Source organism: Schistocerca serialis, chromosome 1, assembly GCF_023864345.2.
Source record: "Schistocerca serialis cubense isolate TAMUIC-IGC-003099 chromosome 1, iqSchSeri2.2, whole genome shotgun sequence".
Classification (NCBI taxonomy): Eukaryota; Metazoa; Arthropoda; class Insecta; order Orthoptera; family Acrididae; genus Schistocerca; species Schistocerca serialis.
This window is the reverse complement of record NC_064638.1, coordinates 152418278-152439376: the sequence shown is the minus strand read 5'-3', so window position 1 is coordinate 152439376 and position 21099 is coordinate 152418278. Positions and strand designations below refer to the sequence as shown.

Below are 21099 nucleotides of genomic sequence, written 5' to 3'. Positions count from 1 at the left end.
CAAATGCCAATGACCAGGTCAACCATTTCTTTAAATTTCTCCTTACATCCCAGTGTTACAAGCAACCAGCAATAATAATAATAATAATAATAATAATAATAACTCACAAATGAAGTTTTCCTTCCAGAAGCATTTGTTTGTGAAATAGTATTTTATGTTGGATATTATGTGAAAAAGCTAGATTTCTAATGTACAAAACGACTTCAGGGTTAACCCAATAAATCATAAACAGTAGTTCTCATATAAATAACAGTTCTCATCTAGAAATGTCTATTATCAGATAGTTAAGGAAGAACACACAAAATACAATGAATAAAAAAACAGCAGTGACACACATTCTGAACTGCATCAACAGTGCAATTAGGTGCAAATATTTGCTTACACAATGCAGCAGCCTGAAAACTACTCCCAAATAAACAAATAGTGAAACTTCCCACCAGGAAAAGGTATTATGGGGTACTTAATATTTTGCACATACCTGATATTGCTCCATTATCAGTATTGGGTTGAAATAAAGTTGGAACGGCGACACCAGATCCAGATGCTGAAAGGAAAGCCCATTGTCCGTCAGTCATTGAACATAAATTACATCCTCGAGGAATCAACAATGAAAACGATTGTACTTACAACAGCCAAAGTTGTAATCACACAGGCCGTTGTGTACGCCCTGGTCACAACTGGCATCTGCATGTATTCTTGTAGGAATGTTTGGTATGCCATGGTTACATTGATCAATGGACGTTATAGATGCATTGTTTGCGCTACGAAGCCTACTACCTCACAACCACGTACATTGTCTATATCACTTCATCGTAACACCATCAGCTGACATCATATACAACTAATTTTGTATGGACTCAAGGCAGCCAACCATGCTGGGCAATCTAATCACGTCGCGAGTGCCTGCCGACATTGCATTTAGGTTGGCTTACCTGAAATGCGGACACGTCAGTCGTATTTTATTTCAACGATATAAAATCGCTCCAAGAAGCTCTGCTAAATCATAGATAACATTTTACGACATTAAATGAGTGAAGCGACGATGGTACTAAATTACTTATTGTTTACTGAAAGAAGAACCCGTTTCTATTTTATTTCGTTAATGCTACTTCGTACGCGTCTATATTTTGTTTTACGGCAGCTGAAAGTACGTAATTTACCACCCAAAGCAAGTTAGATGTCCTCAGGCTGCAACGAAGTATTTTTAACATAAGAAAATAGAACTGCTCTTCATAGAACTGCTAAAACAAATAATGATCTTGAATATTTACAGACAAAACGTCATTACCAGTATAATTATCGACTGAAGTACTTGACCAATGATCTCTCCAAGGTAACGTAGAAACTGGACGCGGTGTTGGTCCAGACGAATATTCTGTGAAACTGTTGTGCTCAATAAAGGAAAATATTAACAATAGTTGCTCACAGATACTTCCAATAGCAAATATTTATTCCAGTCAATCAGAAGTAAAATTCCCTATACGTGCTTTGTAAAGTAGTATTGTGACTTCAGCAAGTGGCAGCACTGTGTGTTTGAATTGTTTGTTTTGAAATGTGTAAAACGAAGTAAGAGGGGGTGAAAGTGAAGTAGTTCTTCTGAAAGTGAAAGTATTTATGTAACCGTAGCGTGTAATGAACTTATGGTCATGGGGACACGGAGTTCCGAAAAAATACGGAACTGATACGATTTTTGAAGCAAATTCGTGTATTATCGATCTAATCGGCAAAGAGTCTTTCGAAATTGTCAGTTGTCATGAGTAGTCCATAAAGTTAATTCTGTGTATGAAGTGTTTTGAAAGATTTGACATACACTGAAGATAAATGGATAATAATCAGGTAACACCTGATGACAGTAAACAGGGTAAGTTATTTGCTGTGCTATATGCCGCCGTGTAATTTATTTGAATGAAAGTGACGCCTAAAAATCTAAAAATAGCAACTAGTAGAGGATTTAAGTCTTAAAATTTCACTGTCATCGTACTTACACGTAAGAGAAACACTTTTTATGCATTGACATTGGACGAAAGTAAATTTGCAAGAAATTACATGACTAAATAATAAAATTTTCATTTGAGATAATTTTTTAATCGTTCCTTGCCTGTAGCAAAAAATGAGTAACTAATGTTATTTACAGGTCATGAGATACTGCAAGCGCTATATGACTTCCGCGCAACATTTGCTAAGACATTAAGTTTTCGTGAAGGAGACTTATTTGTTTTACACCACGGCCACACAAAGCAACGAAACTGGTGGCAGGTTGTCAATGAGAAAGGACAAGTTGGTTATGTCCCATCTAATTACGTTGCCACCATTCAGGTGAGAAAGTAAGCGACATACAGTGTTGCCTCTTTCGTATATTAAGTGTAACTGTTATTTCAGTAGACATCTGCTATGTGCTGGAAGTAAAATATCACTTCTCATTTAACTAGTTGTGCATATCTGTTGTCTTCAAAGAAACTGACTTCATTCTAAAGCGTTAACGACTTGTTAACTTGCCTACTTAAAATAATTAAATAATTTACTACAAGCCAAATAGAGGTTATAGAATTGCTTTAGGAATTGTTTATAAATGTATGCGTTCAATACTAAGACATGTTGTACATTTATATTACAGAGGCAGAAATATGGTTTATGCTGAACGATGATTGATACCATATTAATTTATATACATCATTGTTTCATTTTCACATACTGCATAGGAAATACAACAGCTTGTACATTTGTGTATGTGCTCTGAATCTTCTAGTTATATTATGATACTTAGGGCTACACGATCCTGTGTCATCTGTTCTTTGATATACAGCAGAATTCTTTCCTGTAGCTCCTGCTCCTTGTGCTGTGGTGTGCAAAGTGATAACATATGAAGGAGATCTCGATTTATGGAAAGTTTTGATTGACATTAGTGTGCTTAGTGTAAGTGAAATTTTCTATTGATGGTGGGGTCAGAGTGTTTCAGTCAGTAGGTATTTAAACAGAATTTCCCATAACAAATGAAATATTGGCTAGTCTCCAAATAGACCACTCTGTGCTATATCTCATATGACACAAGTCATGAAATCTCATATAATAGTGGCATAAGAGCACTGACTCATTGCGAAGTGCTTACTCGTACATAATCATGCACAGATGCTTTACAAAACTGAGGTGTAATGGTAAATCAGCACTGATAACCCCTCAAAAATATTGTGGAAGGCTAATTAAATCATTAGAGATTTAACTCATTCGTTCGTGAATGCTTTGCACTTTATAAATCACATCAGGAAGGAGACTCTTCAGGGTTATGGAAAGAGACAAGTTATATATTAACAGTACAGAAGCAAAGATCTATTCCACTTACCATATCTCCAAAAAAATTCCCACCAAACATTCCACTAACCTCCGAACCTAAAGAAAATGGAAAAAATGTTGTCAACATATCCTCCCAAACCTCAATCCTACAGAAGTTTCATTTCTATCCAGAGGCCACACCTGCAATCCTACATCAAAGTTGTCATGATAGACTCATCAAAAACTTTCTCTCCTTCTCCTGATCCCTACAGTATGAACATTTCTTCGCTACCAGTTCCTCTAACCACAACCAACTTAATCCCAACACAGAACATTGCCTGTCCAAGTTCATATCCCAATCAATAAGTAACCCTCCCACCTAACCAGCCTCTGGCCACCTCCATGAATTTCTCTCTCTTCAACTTGGCCTCACCATCCTTCCCCAGGTCCCTCCCCAAGAACAGAAACCTCTCAATAGGAGAAAGAATAGCCTGTTCATAACTTCAAGACAGACCCTGATTTAACCATCCTCCCTGCAGACAAAGGCTCCACCACTGTCATCATGAATCACAGTGATTACCTGGCTGAAGGCTTCCACCAGTTGTCTGACTCTGTCGTAGTGATCCCATCCCAGAAGTCCAGAAAAACTGCCAATCCCTACTCAAAACATTGGGCCCACCCCAGAATCTCTCCCTGAATCCATTTCCCCCTCCCCCTTCCCCACACTTATCTTCTACACACTTCTCAACATCTGTAAACCCAACAATCGTGGACACTCCATTGTAGCTGATTACTTTGTTCCTACTCTTGTCAATGAACACCGCCAATCGTTTCCTGTAGACAAGCTTCTCTCATCAAAGATGCAAGCCACTTCATTCATCAACTCTCTACCATTACCACTTCAGTCCCTACTTGTCACTGTTGATACCATCTCCGTAAATGCCAACATCCTTCATGCCCATGGCTGTGCTGGTATTGAACACTACCTCTCCCAATGTTCTCCTGCAAAACCACTTTCTTTCTCCATATACACCTTACCAATTATATCCTCACTCCCAAATACTGCCTTGAGAGGAATGTATACAAACCAGTCTTCGGCATAGTCATGGTCACGCACATGGCACCCTCCTATGATGCCAACCCGCCAGTGAGCCACCTATAGAAAACCTTCCTAGCCTCCCAAACACCTTGTCTGGTTCACATTCATTCATACTCTGGATACTTCATACTCATACTCTTCACCTTCATACTCTGGATCCCTGGCAAGACACCTTAATCCTCATTTCTCCACAGCCTCAGCATCTTTTGCCCCAGCGACTTCGCCTGATCCTTCTCAGCCCAGTATGCCACCTTCCTGGATGCTGATCTCCGACTCTATGATGGCTCCATCCATACCACTGGCCATATCACCACCCTCAAGAACCAGCTGCTGAGTAGCAAACCCCCTCCCCCATCATCCAATGTATCATCCCGTACTGCTGGAGCAACTGAACTATTGTGCCACTCCCAAGCCCTTATCACAGGGATCATATCCCACGGGAAGACCCAGGTGCAAGACCTGCCTGATTCACATACCCAGCACATCCTGTCCCATTAGAGACAGGGCCAATCTTTGAAAGCAGCCACATTGTATACCAGCCCTACTTCAATTTCTGTGCAGCATTTTATGTAAGCATGATCACCAACCATCTTTCCAGCAGAATGAATGGCCACTGTCAAATTGGGGCACAGAAAAGACTTGATTACCCATGACATAGCATGCACTTGGGCACGACATGCTATGGTTCAATGGCAGCTTCACAGTCTCCCCTCCCTCTTTCCTGTCACCACCCTCCCATTCCATGCCTTCATGTGGCCATCATTGTGCCCCGCATGAACTCCAACCTGGTGCCTCTGTCTCTCATTCCTTTCCTGTACACCTGGTGCCCACCATCTTTCTCCCACTGTCCCATATAACAGCTCCTTTGCCCTGAAACGCCACGCTAAACCCGCAGGACAGGACAGGTAGTTGGAATTGTTGAAAGGGGCCCAAATGAGTGGCTGTCAGGTACACTCACACACATATAACTTTATTTATTTGACCAAACATTACAGTACAAATTCATGAACTTAGTCATTGGCTGAATACACCACACTATCTTATGCCTTAAGGGCACAACCACAAAAAAAGCTAAAAGCCATTAACTCAAAATTCAGACACCAGAAAGAATATTTAGAAGGCAGAAAGCCTCACTTTAAGTAAGTTCTATAATTTGGCTGAAGGCCCAAAAATCTAACACTTCAAAAGTGACATTTGTAATTTAAAGACGGCTGAAGGCATGATTTAAGACTCAATGCAAAAAAAAAAAAAGAGGAGGAGGAGGAGGCAGAAGGCCTTATCTTTAATTAGGCTGAAGGCCCCAAACAATCTTACACTTGACAAGCAAGGAATTTTAATTTTAAAATGGCTGAAGGCCCAGGACTTAAAACACAACTAAAACAGTTCAGCTTTAATTCAAAACCATCGGCTATGAACCATACAAATACACACAACAGAAAATAAGAAAAGGCAGTGCAGCTAATGGTGCTCAGAAGTTTCGGGGATCGGCCACTACTTGAGATACTAACGTTCACTTAGGTGAGACAGGCAGTCACCCCAACCATTCTCGATCTGACTCCTCGCACACAGCACAGCCGAAAACTATAAGCACCAGACTAAAGATAGTACAAGGTGCTAATATCGATACACACCGCTGCTGCCTCTTATGGAGAGCGAACAACAGCATAATCACATAAACCGCGGGAAAACAAACACAGAATAGGAGCCAAGGTTTAAACCAACGCATACATGATTTCATGAATCGAAATGGTTTATGGCGAAGATGTTATGAGCAGAAAGAGTATGTTTAAGTGGTGTAGGGAGTTTAGTGGAGACAGAATAAATGTATATGATGAACAGAGGAGTGGAGGACTTTCCGTTTTGTCTAATGAGTTGGTGCAAAAAATCAAGGAAACTGTTTGTAAAGACCACTGGTTGACATTGGATGAAATTTCTGCGATGTTTCCACAGCTCTCCAGAATTCGCTTAGCAAGACACTCACAGAAATGCTGGACTACCAGAAACTGTGTGTGCAAGCTGGGTCTCAAAACAACTGACAGAGCAGCGCAAGAAAAATTGGGTCAGTAGTGCCTGTGATTTTCTTGATTGACTTGAATTGGAGGGTGAGGATTTTCTGAGCTCTATTGTGACTGGAAATCAAATGTGGATGGCTCTTTACATGCATGAGACTAAAAGCCAGTCATCACAATGGCGTCACATCAATTATTCATCTGTCAAAGAATTCAAAACCACAATTTCGTGCAACTAAATCATGGCCTCAGTGTTTTGGGACCAAAGGTATCCTTTTGATCAAATTTCTGCCTCAGGCTGATACCATCAACGCACAAAAATATTGTGAGACACTAGAAAACTCATATGAAACAATCAAAACAGGAGGAGGAGAATGCTGATGAGAGGATTGTACTTGTTGCATGATAATGCCCATGCTCACACAGCCTTAGTCAACAAGATTCTCTAGGACACATTTGGTGGAGATATTTTGAAACATCCCCCTGAATTCCTCTGACTTAGCAACTTCAGATTATTATCTGTTCATCTCCCTGAGGGCACACAAGTGGACTTAAAATTTTGACCGACTAGTAGGTGCTGAAAGAGGTTTTGAAGTGGGAGGAGGATCTGGTGCAGATTTCTTTGAGAAAGAAATAAAGAAGCTTGTGCCATGGCTCACCACATGCACTGAACGGGATGATGATTATATGGGAAAGTTGGCAACAAGCATATCAACAATACCCTATAATTATTTTCAAATAAACTAAAAAAAATATAAAAATCTAGTACTCCTACTTTCTGAACATGCTTCTGCCTTTCCATTTAATGGTCTTCTTGGTGCTGGTTACATTTGGATATGATTTGTGATTTTTGCGTACTTGTTTTCTTCCCTTCCAGCCGTATACAACATTTCAGTCTTGACTATATAATCTCCATTGTTGGTTCTGACATGATATTTTTTTTCCAAATTTTACAGAAGTGTGCATCATGCAGGAAAGGTTGCCCATTGTGGCATATATATTTGTGCCTTTCTCTTTTTGCATCCTCGGGAGGGGTGGTGTGGGGAGCATCAAGTACCTGCACAGTGGTAGCCTCTTGGCTCTGCGTTGATCGGATCGCACTGTTGATACCTGAGCTGAAAACCCCCCCCACATATGTCAAGGAGTAATTGTCTATCATGGCTGGGGCATAGAAACTCGGGCAATGATTTACTGGCCAGTAACTGTGGCTGTTTCTCACCAATGGTGAGAACCCATTTTTGTGGTGGGTGGTACTGTGGCGGAAGACTCACTCATGAAGCGAATTAAACTTTCTTCCGCTCTTGGACACATGGCCCCAGCAGTCCACTCAGAAAGTAAGACTTAACGCCACAGAGAGATGTGGCCCCAAAATGTTTCTTTCCCTGTTTATGCCATGAGAGGAATATAGGGCTCAGAGATACGAGGGGAAATATGCCCCCCCCCCCCCCTGCCGCCTACTTAGTTGTTTAAGGAAAAATGTGAATTCCTTTTTGTTTGCAAACAGTCTCTGTATGGTGCAGGGCATCATCTTCCACCACAGTCTGCTTCCAAAGACTATGATGAGTTACATGCCGGGATGTGTATTTCATCCATTGTGTCCAGGGGGACCAAAGGACAACAAGGTTGGAACCTTCATTTTGGCCTTAGAAGGTAACTCGTTGCGTAAAAAGGTCAAGCTGATGGTGTAACGATGTGATGTGACGCTGCATGTTCCCCCTCCCATGCGGTGTTACAAATGCCCAAGATTTGGGCATATGTCTTCGTGTTGCAACAGTAGCCCCATCTGTAGTGATTGTGGATGTCTGTTGTACATGATTGCTTCTTGTGCCCCTGCCCCCATCAGTGTCAACTGTGGGGACCATTGTTCATCGTGTTGACTGGACTGTGCCACCCTCCAAAGAGAAAAGAAAATCTGAGGATGCAAGACTCTTGACTGACTCTCGTATCAAGAAGCCAAGAAGAAACACCATCGTCTGCATCCTAGATGATGTTACCATTGCCCTCTGTGTCTTCTATGTTGGGCCCTCGGGACCACTAGACTACACCGCCTCCCCGGCAGTTGGCGATGGTTTTTTGCTGCCTGTTCCAGGCTGTCCTTGATGTATTTCTGTGTTTGGAAGTGGTATATGCTGATGGCTCTGTGGTTGATGGATGAAGTGGTTTTGTCTGCACAAATGCAGAGTGCAGTGAACTATGCTTCCTGATGCAGTGAATTTGCTGCATAATTGGTGGCCATTGCTCCAGCCCTCGGCCACATTTGTTCAAGTGAAACATTATTAATCGGCAGTGATTTCCTTAGTAGTCTTCAGGCTATCGACCAGTGCTAATCTCTACATCCATTGCTAATGACTATCCAGGATCTCCTGTATGACCTCCATCAGTCTGAAAGGTTTGTCGTCTTTGTTTGGACCCCAGATCACATTGAGATCCCAGGGAATGAACATGTTGGCTATGTGGGCTGTCAAGATGCCAACTTTGGAGATGATGGTGCCAGAACCAGATCTTTGATTGTTGGAGGCTTGGAAAACAGGATAGTTTCCATGAACGTGTGCAATGGTTTCCATGAATAAACTGCAAACCTGTAAGGGGACCAAGACCATGTGGCAGTCTTCCCTTCATACTTCTCGGAGGGACTCTGCTGTTCTTTAGTGGCTGTGCATTGGCCACCCTTAGGTGACTCATGGCCACATACTACAACGTGAGAATTCACCCCACTGGTGGTGAGGTGGTTCAGTCCACACTGAATCTGCCCTAATTTGGCCACCTTACAGTGAAACCCCAAACTTGCTGACCTGCTACCTTTATTCACAGACGACACCAAAGTAACTGATCTGGTTTTACATTTTACTTACAAAAATGGTTTGTATTTGTCTCAGTGATGTAGGGCACATTAACTTTGTCAGTTGCTTGAGGGATTGGAGGGGCACTCAGTCACTTGCTCCAACCCAAGGAGCCAATGGCTGCCCATGTTTGGTCCAGCCTGGCTCCTGCCTTTCCCAAAATTCTTCTTATTCTTTTACATATGTTAGTTTACTGTTTCATTGTTGCTCTCTTTCCTGAGATGTTACCAGCTTATTCATGTTGCTAGTTACCTTGAGATAATGGAGGATGTGGAAGCACTGGTCATTTGCAGAGGATGTATCTTCCAGTTCATGATGTGTCCCAGGGATCTCAAGCTGGAGCAACTCTACCACATTCATCCTCTTACCCCTCTCTGCTCTACTTGATTCTCTCTATCCATATTCTTGATTCTTGGATACAGTTTGGTTCATTGTGTTTTGTCTTTTGCTTCCGTTCTCTTTGGGGACTATTCATGACTTGATTCACAAAGAATTGAAGGACCAATGATCTCATAGTTTGGTCCCTTTAACCCTATCAATACACCTATCTCAAATAAAATGGCAAATCCTACTCATCTAGAGCATTACTCTCTTGTAACAAACTTGGTACGTGTTACTGTCACACCCCATTACTACCTCAACATAGTAGAGGGATAAATTTATCACTGGGACCCAAAGCAGCCGACAAAGAACTTTGCAAATACGTGGTGAGGCATGGGATTCACTACATATGTCCTGAATGTCAAGGTTAGCCAGACAGTAAGGTGTTCACTGCATAGCCTTCGTTCTCACTTTTGAGTGGCTAGTCTCCACTTAAAGTAATATTCATGGTTTAATCTGTGTTCTGAAGCCCTATATATCTCTGCTGATGCAGTGCTTTAAATGTTAACTCTTTGGGCATATGCCTTTCTGGTGTACATGCAATACAATTTGTGGAGTCTGTGGTCAACCACTTCATAAAAATGCAATACGAGATCTGCCACTTACACTATTAAGGAGATTACTGCTGCATGGCACTAATAAGGAATCCACTGTCCTATAGTGCCACCTCTTTTGTCATCCTAGATTAACCCACAGTTTCATTTTGTATAATTAGCCATCTGCACGTTATAGTTGCCGAGCCTCACAAACTGTAGCTCATATCCTGGTGATTGTCGCTTCCTGGCTCCTACTGTAATATTGATGGATCACATTTGGATGGTTGAATTTGTATTTTGTTTTCTCAAATACAATAGTTTTTATTCTCAGATATGATGTGTTACACTACTTTTGGAGCAGAGACATGGGTGCCACCTGGCTGTTGCTGGGTCTGGCAGAATCTTGACCCTACTCTCCTCTGCCAGCTGTCTTTCTCATCCCTCTTTTACTTTTTTGAATACAGTTAGCTCTTGTTTTTCATAATCCTATTGTATGATTTAGTAGTAGCACTCTAATGAAGGCAAGATATTAAGCATTCCTTATCCTTGTTACTAGCTGATGAGAAAAGATTGGTTGATAGTGGGTGCTGTTCCCACCTTTAAAACTTTGGGTGTAATGGATCTGGGTTGGGACTGCTGTGGAAATTAGGCACTCCATTGTACATTGAGGCCCAGAGGACACTTTGACTGCCTCCACTCACTCAAAGAGCTGATTATTTCTGTCACCATTTGTTGGTCCAACTGATGTTCATTAAGTTTTTAGCATTCTCTCTTCTACTATCATATAGGGCAGTCAAATGTGACACAGATGGAAAAAAAGAAAGTATTTCAAGAGTAATTGCCACAAAAATTCATACAATTTTTCCACTGTATGACAAAATGGCCATTGCTTTCATGGAAAAACATTTGCGTTTGTCTGCAGAACCATGATTATATCCAGGTGTGCACATCTTCATGCAAAGCAAATAAATGGCCATAAATGCCTTTCTTCAGGGCTCCAAAAATTCGAAATCACTTGGAGAGAGATTGGGGCCATATGGAGGATGTGTAAGGGCTTCCCAGTGAAATTTATGCAGCATCATCGACACAACCTTGCCAACTTTTGGAGGGTTGTTGTTTTTACTACTCTGGAAAAGTTTTGCTGGGAAGCCCTTACACATTCTCCATACAGTCCCTGTCTCTTTCCATACAATTTACATATTTCTGGAGCTCTGAAGAAACACATTCATGGCTGTCAATTTGCTTTGAATAAAGAGATGTGCGCCTGGGTATGATCGTGGTTCCATGGGCAGCCACAAACATTTTTCCATGAAGACTTTGACCATCTTATCTCACAGTGGGATTGATGTATTAATAGTTATGGTGACTACCTTGCTTTTTTTGACTGCCCCATATACCCATAATTGTCGTAGTTCTTAATTGCGTTGTCAGGGAGTAAGATATAGGTGAAGTTCCTCTCATGACAGATAATCTGTGAGGGAGACCTGGTTTGCTCTCTGACATACATACTGGCCCAAAATGTATCCTTTTACCTCTCTTAAATTATTTCTCAGCTCTGGCATCAATTTTATTGCCATGCCTCAGTAGTACAACTTCTACATACCTCCATACTTTGATCAAATTCTGTCTGGCATTACTAAATCCAGATGACCTGTCTCTTGACCAAGGGATTATATACTCACTGTTTAGTCCATTAACCATCAGCCAATCAACAGCAATACCCAGTTGTTAGCATGTTTCTGAAGATTTAAAATAGACACTACTGTGAAAAATGTTCCTACTTTTGCTATTATATGTCATAGTTACTATTTCATCTACTATTGCTGGTCCAGTATTTACTTGATTTGATGCTCATCAAAGGATGGTAGTTAACTACATATTGTGAGAATTAAGGAATATTTAAATTAGGATTATTACTTGTGTGATACTTATAAGAGAATTCAATCCTTGAAGAGCAACAATAAGGTTATTTATGGAAGGCAAGCGAATAATTGCAAACTATAATGGAATCTGGTATGCAGGTGCATAGACCGAGGAGAATGCACAGGGTTCTCTGCAGGGAAAGGTGTGGTGCAGAGTAAACAAAATCCACCTCTATGTACTGTAAGTACACAGTGCAGGCAACACAAACCTGGGTTTTGAGCTTCCGTGCAAGCAGCAATGTACAGGGTGATTCAAAAAGAATACCACAACTTTAAAAATGTGTATTTAATGAAAGAAACATAATATAACCTTCTGTTATACATCATTACAAACAGTATTTAAAAAGGTTTTTTTTCACTCAAAAACAAGTTCAGAGATGTTCAATATGGCCCCCTCCAGACACTCGAGCAATATCAACCCGATACTCCAACTCGTTCCACACTCTCTGTAGCATATCAGGTGTAACAGTTTGGATAGCTGCTGTTATTTCTCGTTTCAAATCATCAATGGTGGCTGGGAGAGTTGGCCGAAACATCATATCCTTAACATACCCCCATAAGAAAAAATCGCAGGGGGTAAGATCAGGGCTTCTTGGAGGCCAGTGATGAAGTGCTCTGTCACGGGCTGCCTGGCGGCCGATCCATCGCCTCGGGTAGTTGACGTTCAGGTAGTTACGGACAGATAAGTGCCAATGTGGACTCTCCATACAGTTGATTGTGGAATTTGCAGCTCTCTGCTAGCTCTGCGAGTCGATTTTCCTGGGCTGCGAACAAATGCTTGCTGGATGCGTGTTACATTTTCATCACTCGATCTCGGCCGTCCAGAACTTTTCCCTTTGCACAAACACCCATTCTCTGTAAACTGTTTATACCAACGTTTAATACACCACCTATCAGGAGGTTTAACACCATACTTCGTTCGAAATGCACGCTGAACAACTGTCGTCGATTCACTTCAGCCGTACTCAATAACACAAAAAGCTTTCTGTTGAGCGGTTGCCATCTTAGCATCAACTGACGCTGACGCCTAGTCAACAGCGCCTCAAGCAAACAAATGTACAACTAAATGAAACTTTATAGCTCCCTTAATTCGCCGACAGATAGTGCTTAGCACTGCCTTTTGTCGTTGCAGAGTTTTAAATTCCTAAAGTTGTGGTATTCTTTTTGAATTACCCTGTATATGGCAGAGGTAATGGTCAGTTAAATACTTCACATTATTGAAACTGAGATCACTGTTTTTAAAGATTTTTTTGAAAAAGTTGCATTCATAATACCCCAACAAGACACAGACAGTGACAGCGCAGCTCAGTAACAAAGCAGACAATAGTTAATACTGGCATAAAAGTATGCTGCACAGTTGGCAAAGAGCATCTGCAGATCAATGCCAGCTCGAAGTGTCCCAATTGCTACCGACTGCCATCAGTCAGAAGTAGGGAGTCCATTTGTAAAATTATAATTCCCACATAGTGTTGTTGTTGCTGCTGCAGCTTTCTCAATTAAAAGGCTGGTTTGATGTAGTCTGTCCTGTGTAAGCATCTTCATCTCTGCATACCTACTGCAAACTACATCCATTTGAAGCTGCTTATTTTATTTAGGTCTCTCTCTCTCTCTCTCTCTCTCTCTCTCTCTCTCTCTCTCTTTGCAGTTTTTACTCCCCACATCACATTTCCTTCCATTACTGAACTGATGATTGCTTGATGCTTTAGGACATGTCCTGTCAACCAGTCCCTCCTTGTAGTCAAGTTGTGCCATAAATTTCTTTGTTCCATGATTCTATTCAGTGTCCTCTCATTAGTTTTTTGATCTACCCATCTAATTTTCAGCATTCTTCTCTTGCACTGCATTTCAAAAGCTTCTGTTGTCATTTAGTGTGAACTGCTTGTGCTCCACATTTCACTTCCATACAAGGCTACATTTCATACAAGTGCATTCAGAAAAGACTTCCATATACTTGACTTTATATACGATGTTAACAAATTTCCTTTCTCAGAAACACATTTATTGCTATTTTCAGTCTGCTTTTTGTTTCCTCCCTACTTCAGCCCTTGTCAGCTATTTTGCTGCCGAAATAGCAACACTCGTATACTGTTTTCATGTCTCATTCCCTAATCTAATTCTACGAGCATTTATTCCATTACCCACGTTTCATTTTTGTTGATGTTACCTTGTAACATTTTTTCAAGTCACTGTCTATTCTGTTCAACTGATCTTCCAAGTTAAGTCCCATACTGCTCAGAGCCATTTGATCTTCCAAGTATCTAGTAGTCTCTGACAGAAATACAATGTCATCACCAAATCTCATAGTTTTTATTTCTGGTCCTTTAATTTTAATTTCTTTTCTGAATTTCACTTTTTTTCCTTAACTGCTTTCTCAATGTACAGACTGAATAACATTGAGGAGAAGCTACAATACTGTTCCACTCCTTTCTCAACCACTGCTTTGCTTTCATATCCTTCAATGCTTGTAAAAGCAGTCTGGCTTCTGTATAAGCCCTAAATTACATTTCACTTCCTTTGAACTCTGAGGGGGGAGGGGGGGGGGGGGGCAATTGGAAGGAGTGCACCATTGCAGACACTGGCAGTCATGGGGAATTTTCTCGCAGTGAGCCAATCATCTTCAGTCAACATCTACTAAACTACTAAACATAAATGGAATGAGGCTAACAATTCAAAGACCTTCCCAGCGGCACCACTGTTCCTCATGGTTTCAAATGCAGAAGACAGTCCTTGTCTACGGTAAATCCATTTATTGTTCAGGAAGGTGTTGATGCAATAATTGGCCCTGTGAAACCCTGCTCTCGTTTATGCAATGGCACTTTGCTTTTGGAGACTATTTCTGATTCTCAAGCACAACAACTGTTTGCAGCTTCACACCTCCATGGCTATCCTGTTAGTGTCAGGAGACACATTCTTAGTGCCCACATTCACTCTTTTTCTCAAGTTTGATGGAATCGTGCTTTCATCAAAGGTCAAAATAGGGTATGAAGTTATCACAGTCTGACCGTACATTCTGAACCCAATGTGCTGCTACTAGTGTCTGTGTTACAACCACACTCGAATGTCCTGTCGACACCCAGCCACTTGTGTAACCTGTTATAGGGTGCTCATGAGGGCGATTGTCTGCCTCTTTCTCCCCATTGTATCAATCGCAATGGTGACTATGCAACTTCCTCCCGAGATTGTCCTGTGTGGGCCATCCAGGAGATAAGGGTGAAGGAAAAAGTGCCTTTCCCTGTCACTCATACATTGTCGGCTAGTTGGAAACCCTGCGTTTTACCATCTGGTACTTGCAGTACTGTTCGTGCTACATCTCGCTCCACGAAGAATGTGGCCACACAGACATGCGACATCAGATTCAGCACTGTGGCTGTAAAATCTCCCAGTGTCACAGTAGCATCCCCATCTCCTCCTCCTCCAGCTGTGCAACAGGCTGCCAAACTTTCACTCACAGGACAAAGTCACATGTTACACAACTGACAGAAATAATACTCCGGTGAAGACTTTTTATGTCCCTCCTAACAAACATCTGAATTGTCATCTGCCACCCTCAAAGGCTCCAGAAAATCAAACGAAGGCAAATGATTTTCTCCTCTGTCGACTTGTAAATCCTTTTCAACCGTGTTGTCATGTGATACCCTTACCTGGCTGACCTTCATGTCACCAGCATGCACTGTCAACTGTTTTTTCTGCCTTGGACTCCACAGACTGACAGAGGGAATGCCGACACCTATAGATCTCGTGGAGCAGGATCCTGCACCCTGTAGCAGTGAGTCTTTGAATGCTGGCACTCTGTAGCTGCTGAGGTGATGCCCCTTCATTTTTTCCTTTTTCCCTTTTCTCATCATGACTTGCCTCCAAAGGACTGTTTGCAGCCTTAGATCCAATGAAGAGGGATCATGGCTGCTCTTCAACTACTTTGACCTTCCCCGAGGATGGCATTCCATCTCGTGAGGAGTCACTCTGCTCATCCAGAATGATGATTGTAGTCAAACCATCTCCCTGACCACTCTGCTGCAAGCTGTTGCATTCCATATTTTGTTCCTCACTTCACCTTTTCACTTTGTTCCATTTACATCCCTCTGTCCTTCAGTGTTAACAGGGCTGACTTTCTCCCAGCTTGTTGGGCAACTACTTCATCCCTTTTTGCTGCCTGGTGACGTTAATGTGCACCACCTCCTTTGTGATTCTCCCAGGACCTGTCCAACAGGCACCCTGTTGGCTGACCTTCTCAGTCAACTTAGCCTCATTTGTCTTAACATGGGAGCACCCATGTTTCTTTCAGACTCCATGCACACTTATTCTCATTTGCATCTTTCCTTCTACAGTGGTGAACTGCATTCATTATAAAAAGTTGTGTGCTCAGTGTCGTTGCATTCTTCAGGATAGCACAAAAAAAAAAAAAAAAAAAAAAAAAAAAAAAAAAAAAAGCTAGCTGGATTTCATTTACTAGTTCTTTTAACCACTTCCCAATTCCTCTGACATCATGTGGGGCCAACCTCTGACAGCTCTCTGGGACCAAGGTCCATTCCCCAATTTCCAGCCTGACCATAGCAGATGATGCCATAGTGGACCCTATTTCTATCTGCAACACCTTGGGTCACTATTTTGTGAAGATTTCAAGCTCCACCAACTACGGTAACTTGCATCCTTCTGAATCTGCTTAATGTATTCATCTCTTGGTCTACCTCTACGATTTTTACCCTCCACACTTCCCTCCAGTACTAAATTACTAATTAATATCTACTAATTACTAAATTAATAACTATATCTGTATCAATTGCAAAATTTTTGTATTGGCTCATTGATTATGAGAATAAAGGGATTAATAACCATGCCATTGAGTCCCTCTGAAACATCACTCCTTATCACTGAAGAGAAGGAGAATTGAGAGAGAAAAATTGACTAGATGGATAGTGTTATAGAAGAAGCCAAGAAGGGATGCTGTAAAGCAAATGAAACATTTTAACTTTCTTAATATCAGCTCAGTCAGAACAAGGAAAATTACTGTTATTCAGCAATCAAATGATTTTTGTAGTCTTTTGAGTGCGAAATTGATGCCAGATGGTGGTATATACGCTACCTGCAACAATAAATCTAATACCTCTGCATTTGATAGATTATTATTAGTCATCTTTAAATTTGAACTTTTGGGTTAAGCTTTATCAAGACTTTTAAAAATAACAACTGAAACTACCTCCCTACTCTGATCAGTCACAATTTATTTATTTCCACTTTTTCAGAAGTATCTGTTGTTGGGTGGATTTATGACAATTAATAAGATGTATAACTTTTGTGTAATGTGTGACACTATCTCCATTGGTCACAGGCAACCGTTGTTTGCATCGCATACATAATCACCTTAGCGACACAAATTGTATGTGATCACTGGAAACAGTGTCACAGACTACCCAATAGCTGTACATCCAACACATACATGCTTTATTAATTGACATAAATCCACCTTATGACTGAGGTTTCAAATTCTAAAATGTGTATTGCACAGAAAATAAATTGTGACTGGTTACAGTAAATTTATAGTTTCAATTGTTATTAGTTCCTATGCTTGCTGCTACTGGATGATCACATTTGCTTTGTTTCTGGAGTGTTTATTTATTGGGAAAAAATCGTATTTTCTGCATTTTTTAATAATTACTGTGTGTGTGTGTGTGTGTGTGTGTGTGTGTGTGTGTGTGTGTGTGGAGAGAGAGAGAGAAAATGCTTATATTTTCAATCCTTGCATAGGCTTTGAACTGTTTTTAACTTTTAATATTATGTACCATGGAATAATATTTTCTGCACAAAATTTGTTTTATTTTGAATGCCAAACAGATCTGCTAAATTTTAGATGCAGGCTCTTTGATTTGATTGCTGCTCTACTGAGAATGTCTCAAGAGATCATTATGTGAAGTACAGGTGTAACCATAGTTATCATGACTAGGTGATGTTATTTTAGTATAACACGTTAGCTGATAATTAAATGGGAAGTTATTGGGCAACTTCAGTACTTAATGATTTGTGTGAGAATGAAATATTGTGATGACTGCTTAGTGAATCTTAATTGTTGTTAGCAGCTGTGTGGCTCACATTCTTCATGATACTTAAATGCAAATGATTAGAAATGATTCAGTTTATAAAGTAGGCACTTGAAGGAGGTGTAGCTAATGCCACACACAAGAGACACTTAACTGATTCACAGACTGTCGCTAGATGTCATACTCTGAAAGGCTGAAATTTTTAAGAACTACAGAAAATGTGGAACATGTGAGCGGGTGGCTCACAGGGGTGGAGTGAAGCAAACAACTCGGCGAATAGCAGAGGAATTGAGTTGTTGGAAGTACACACAAAGGAGAAAGAAAGCTTTACTACCTTTCAGAATAAGTATTTTGACAAACTAGAGTAAAACACACACACACACACACACACACACACACACACACACACACACACACACAATGACTCAATACCTCTGCTATTCAGTGAATGGTCTCCTTTACTTCTAAATATTTACGTTCTGCCAGAACTTTCCACTGAATAGTTGGTACACTGTACAAGAAAACAATTGATTGTTAGTGAACCTGAGGCAGACTTGTTGTGTTCCAGGCCAAATTATTTCCAATTTTTTTTAGGAAAAATGTAGGGGTTAATTGTCTGTCCGTAGAGTTTGTTCTTTGATTTTTGATTACTGCCTATAAGTCTGCCAACCTTAGATCAAAACAGTCGGAAATGGCACAAAGTTTTTTGAGGAGGTCATTACGGAAGGTGAAATGGTAATATAGAGGTAAACATACCACGTGGGGAAAAATATATATAAAAAACAAAGATGCTGTAACTTATGAAAGAAGAAAACGCTGGTATGTTGATAGACACAATAAAAAACACACAAACACATACACAAATATCAAGCTTTCGCAATCCAAGGTTGCTTCATCAGGAAAGAGGGAAGGAGAGGATAAGAAGATAGGATGTGGGTTCAAAGGGAGAGGGTACGGAGTCATTCCAATCCCGAGAGCGGAAAGACTTACCTTAGGGGGGAAAAAAGGACAGGTGTGTGTAGACACACACACACACACACACACACACACACACACACACACACACACATCCATCCGCACATATATGGTATTAGTGCGGATGGATATGTGTGTGTGTGTGCGCGAGTCTATACCTGCCCTTCCCCCCCCCCCCCCCCCCCCCCCCCCCCCCCGCCCCCCTCCCCCTAAGGTAAGTGTTTCCACTCCCAGGATTGGAATGACTCCTTACCCTCTCCCTTTGAACCCACACCCTTTCTTCTTTCCCTCTCCTTCCCTCTTTCCTAATGAAGCAACCTTGAGTTGCGAAAGCTTGAAATTTGTGTGTGGGTTTGTGTGTTTTTTATTGTGTCTATCAACATACCTTCATTTTCTTGTTTGGTAAGTTAACAGCATCTTTGTTTTTTATATATATTTCCCACATGGAATGTTTCCCTTTTTTTGCAAAAAGACATGCAGCTATATTCTTGTAAGCAGATATTTACTAATTAAAAACCAAACCTACAGCAGCTGTTGTAGGACAAGCCTAAATAGTATAGGAAAATAGGAAAAGGCACCATTGCAGAATTAAAACATAAAATTTTATGAGCTTTTTGTCTTTTATAATTTTTATTGCCTTTGAAGATCATTTAAAAATGATTATTTATAAACATTCGTTAAATATTTATGGGACTAATACACACTGATCAGCCAGAACATTATGACCACCTACCTCATAGCTGGTATGTCTGCCTTTGGCAAGGATAACAATAGCAACACATTGTGGCATGGAAGCAATGAGGCCTTGGTAGGTCACTGGAGGGAATTGGCGCCACTTCTGCACCCACAAATCAAATAATTCCCATAAATTCTGGGGAGGGGACAAGGAGCTCTGACGCCACGTTCAGCTGTGTTCCTCAAACCTCTCCATCCCTGTCCTGGTCTTGTGACATGATGCATAATCTTGTTGAAAAATGTCACTGTCATCAGGAAACATTATCATCATGAAGGGGTGTATGTGGTCTGCAAGCAGTGTATGATACTCCTTGGCCATCATGGTGCCTTGCACGATCTCTATTGCACCCGTGGATACCTATGTGAATGTTCCCCAGAGCATAATGGAGCAGTCACCTGCTTGTCTCAGTCCTGCAGTACAGCTGTAAAGAAATGGTTCCCCTGGACAAAGACAGATTTGTGCCTTCCCATCGGCATGATGAAGAAGGTATTGGGATTTGTCAGACCATTCAGTGCCCTGCCACTGCGCCAATGTCCAATATTGATGGCCACATTCCCAGTTCAGTCGTAGTTGCCAATGTCGTGGTGTTAACTTTGGCACAAGCATGGGTCAATGGCTATGGAGGCCCATCATTAGGAGTGCTTGATGCACTGTCTGTTCAGACAAACTTGTACTCAGCCCAACATTAAAATCTTATGTTCGTTCCGCCACAGTTTGCCGTCTGTCCTGTTTCACCAATCTGCCCAGCCTGCAACATCAGACATATTTAATGAGAGGTGGCCACCCAACCCCACAATGTCTGGACATGGTTTCACCTTGTTTTCATCACATTTTAAAGGCACTCACAACAGCATTCCTCAAACACACCAGTCATGCAGTTTCCGAAATGCTCGTGCCAAGCCTCTGGGCTATCACAATCTACCCTCGGTCAAACTCGGATTGATCGCCCTCTTTCCCTATTCTACACACATACAGCATGCTCACTGATATTATACGCACTGTATGTGTGTCTGATTAGCAGCCCTCGCCAATTGATGGTGCTATTGCCTGGATGGGTTTATATCGTCAGTAGGTTGGTGGTCATAATGTTCTCATTGACCAATGTGTTTATTAATTTCAAATAACATTTTAATAATGGATAAATTATTTACATAGAAATGTTATTTCGATATGAACAACTCTCTTCACCAACCGTGTATTCCCTACCAAGTAAGGTGGCTCAGCAGTTAAAGCATTGGAGTAGTATTTGGGAGCACGAGGATCGAAACCATCATCCACATTTAGATTTTCCCTAAATAAATT

At 41.1% G+C, this 21099-nt stretch overlaps 2 protein-coding genes across 3 annotated transcripts in view; one reads left to right on the top strand and one right to left on the bottom strand.

Annotated features, from left to right (window-relative positions):
* The window catches only part of LOC126464455 (derlin-2), an 81669-nt gene extending 80797 nt beyond the window's left edge, over window positions 1-872 (bottom strand). The window contains exons 1-2 of the mRNA XM_050096236.1: window positions 628-872; window positions 479-544 (exon numbers count right to left, since the gene is read on the bottom strand). Coding sequence (XP_049952193.1) covers window positions 479-544; window positions 628-720 — 159 coding nt within the window. The 5' untranslated portion in view covers window positions 721-872. The remainder of the gene's footprint in view (window positions 1-478; window positions 545-627) is intronic.
* Window positions 873-1546: 674 nt separating this feature from the next.
* LOC126464419 (NCK-interacting protein with SH3 domain) overlaps window positions 1547-21099 on the top strand; it is an 84459-nt gene continuing 64906 nt past the window's right edge. For both annotated transcript variants that reach the window (XM_050096233.1, XM_050096234.1), the window contains exons 1-2: window positions 1547-1861; window positions 2135-2316. In XM_050096233.1, coding sequence (XP_049952190.1) covers window positions 1822-1861; window positions 2135-2316 — 222 coding nt within the window. In that variant the 5' untranslated portion in view covers window positions 1547-1821. The remainder of the gene's footprint in view (window positions 1862-2134; window positions 2317-21099) is intronic.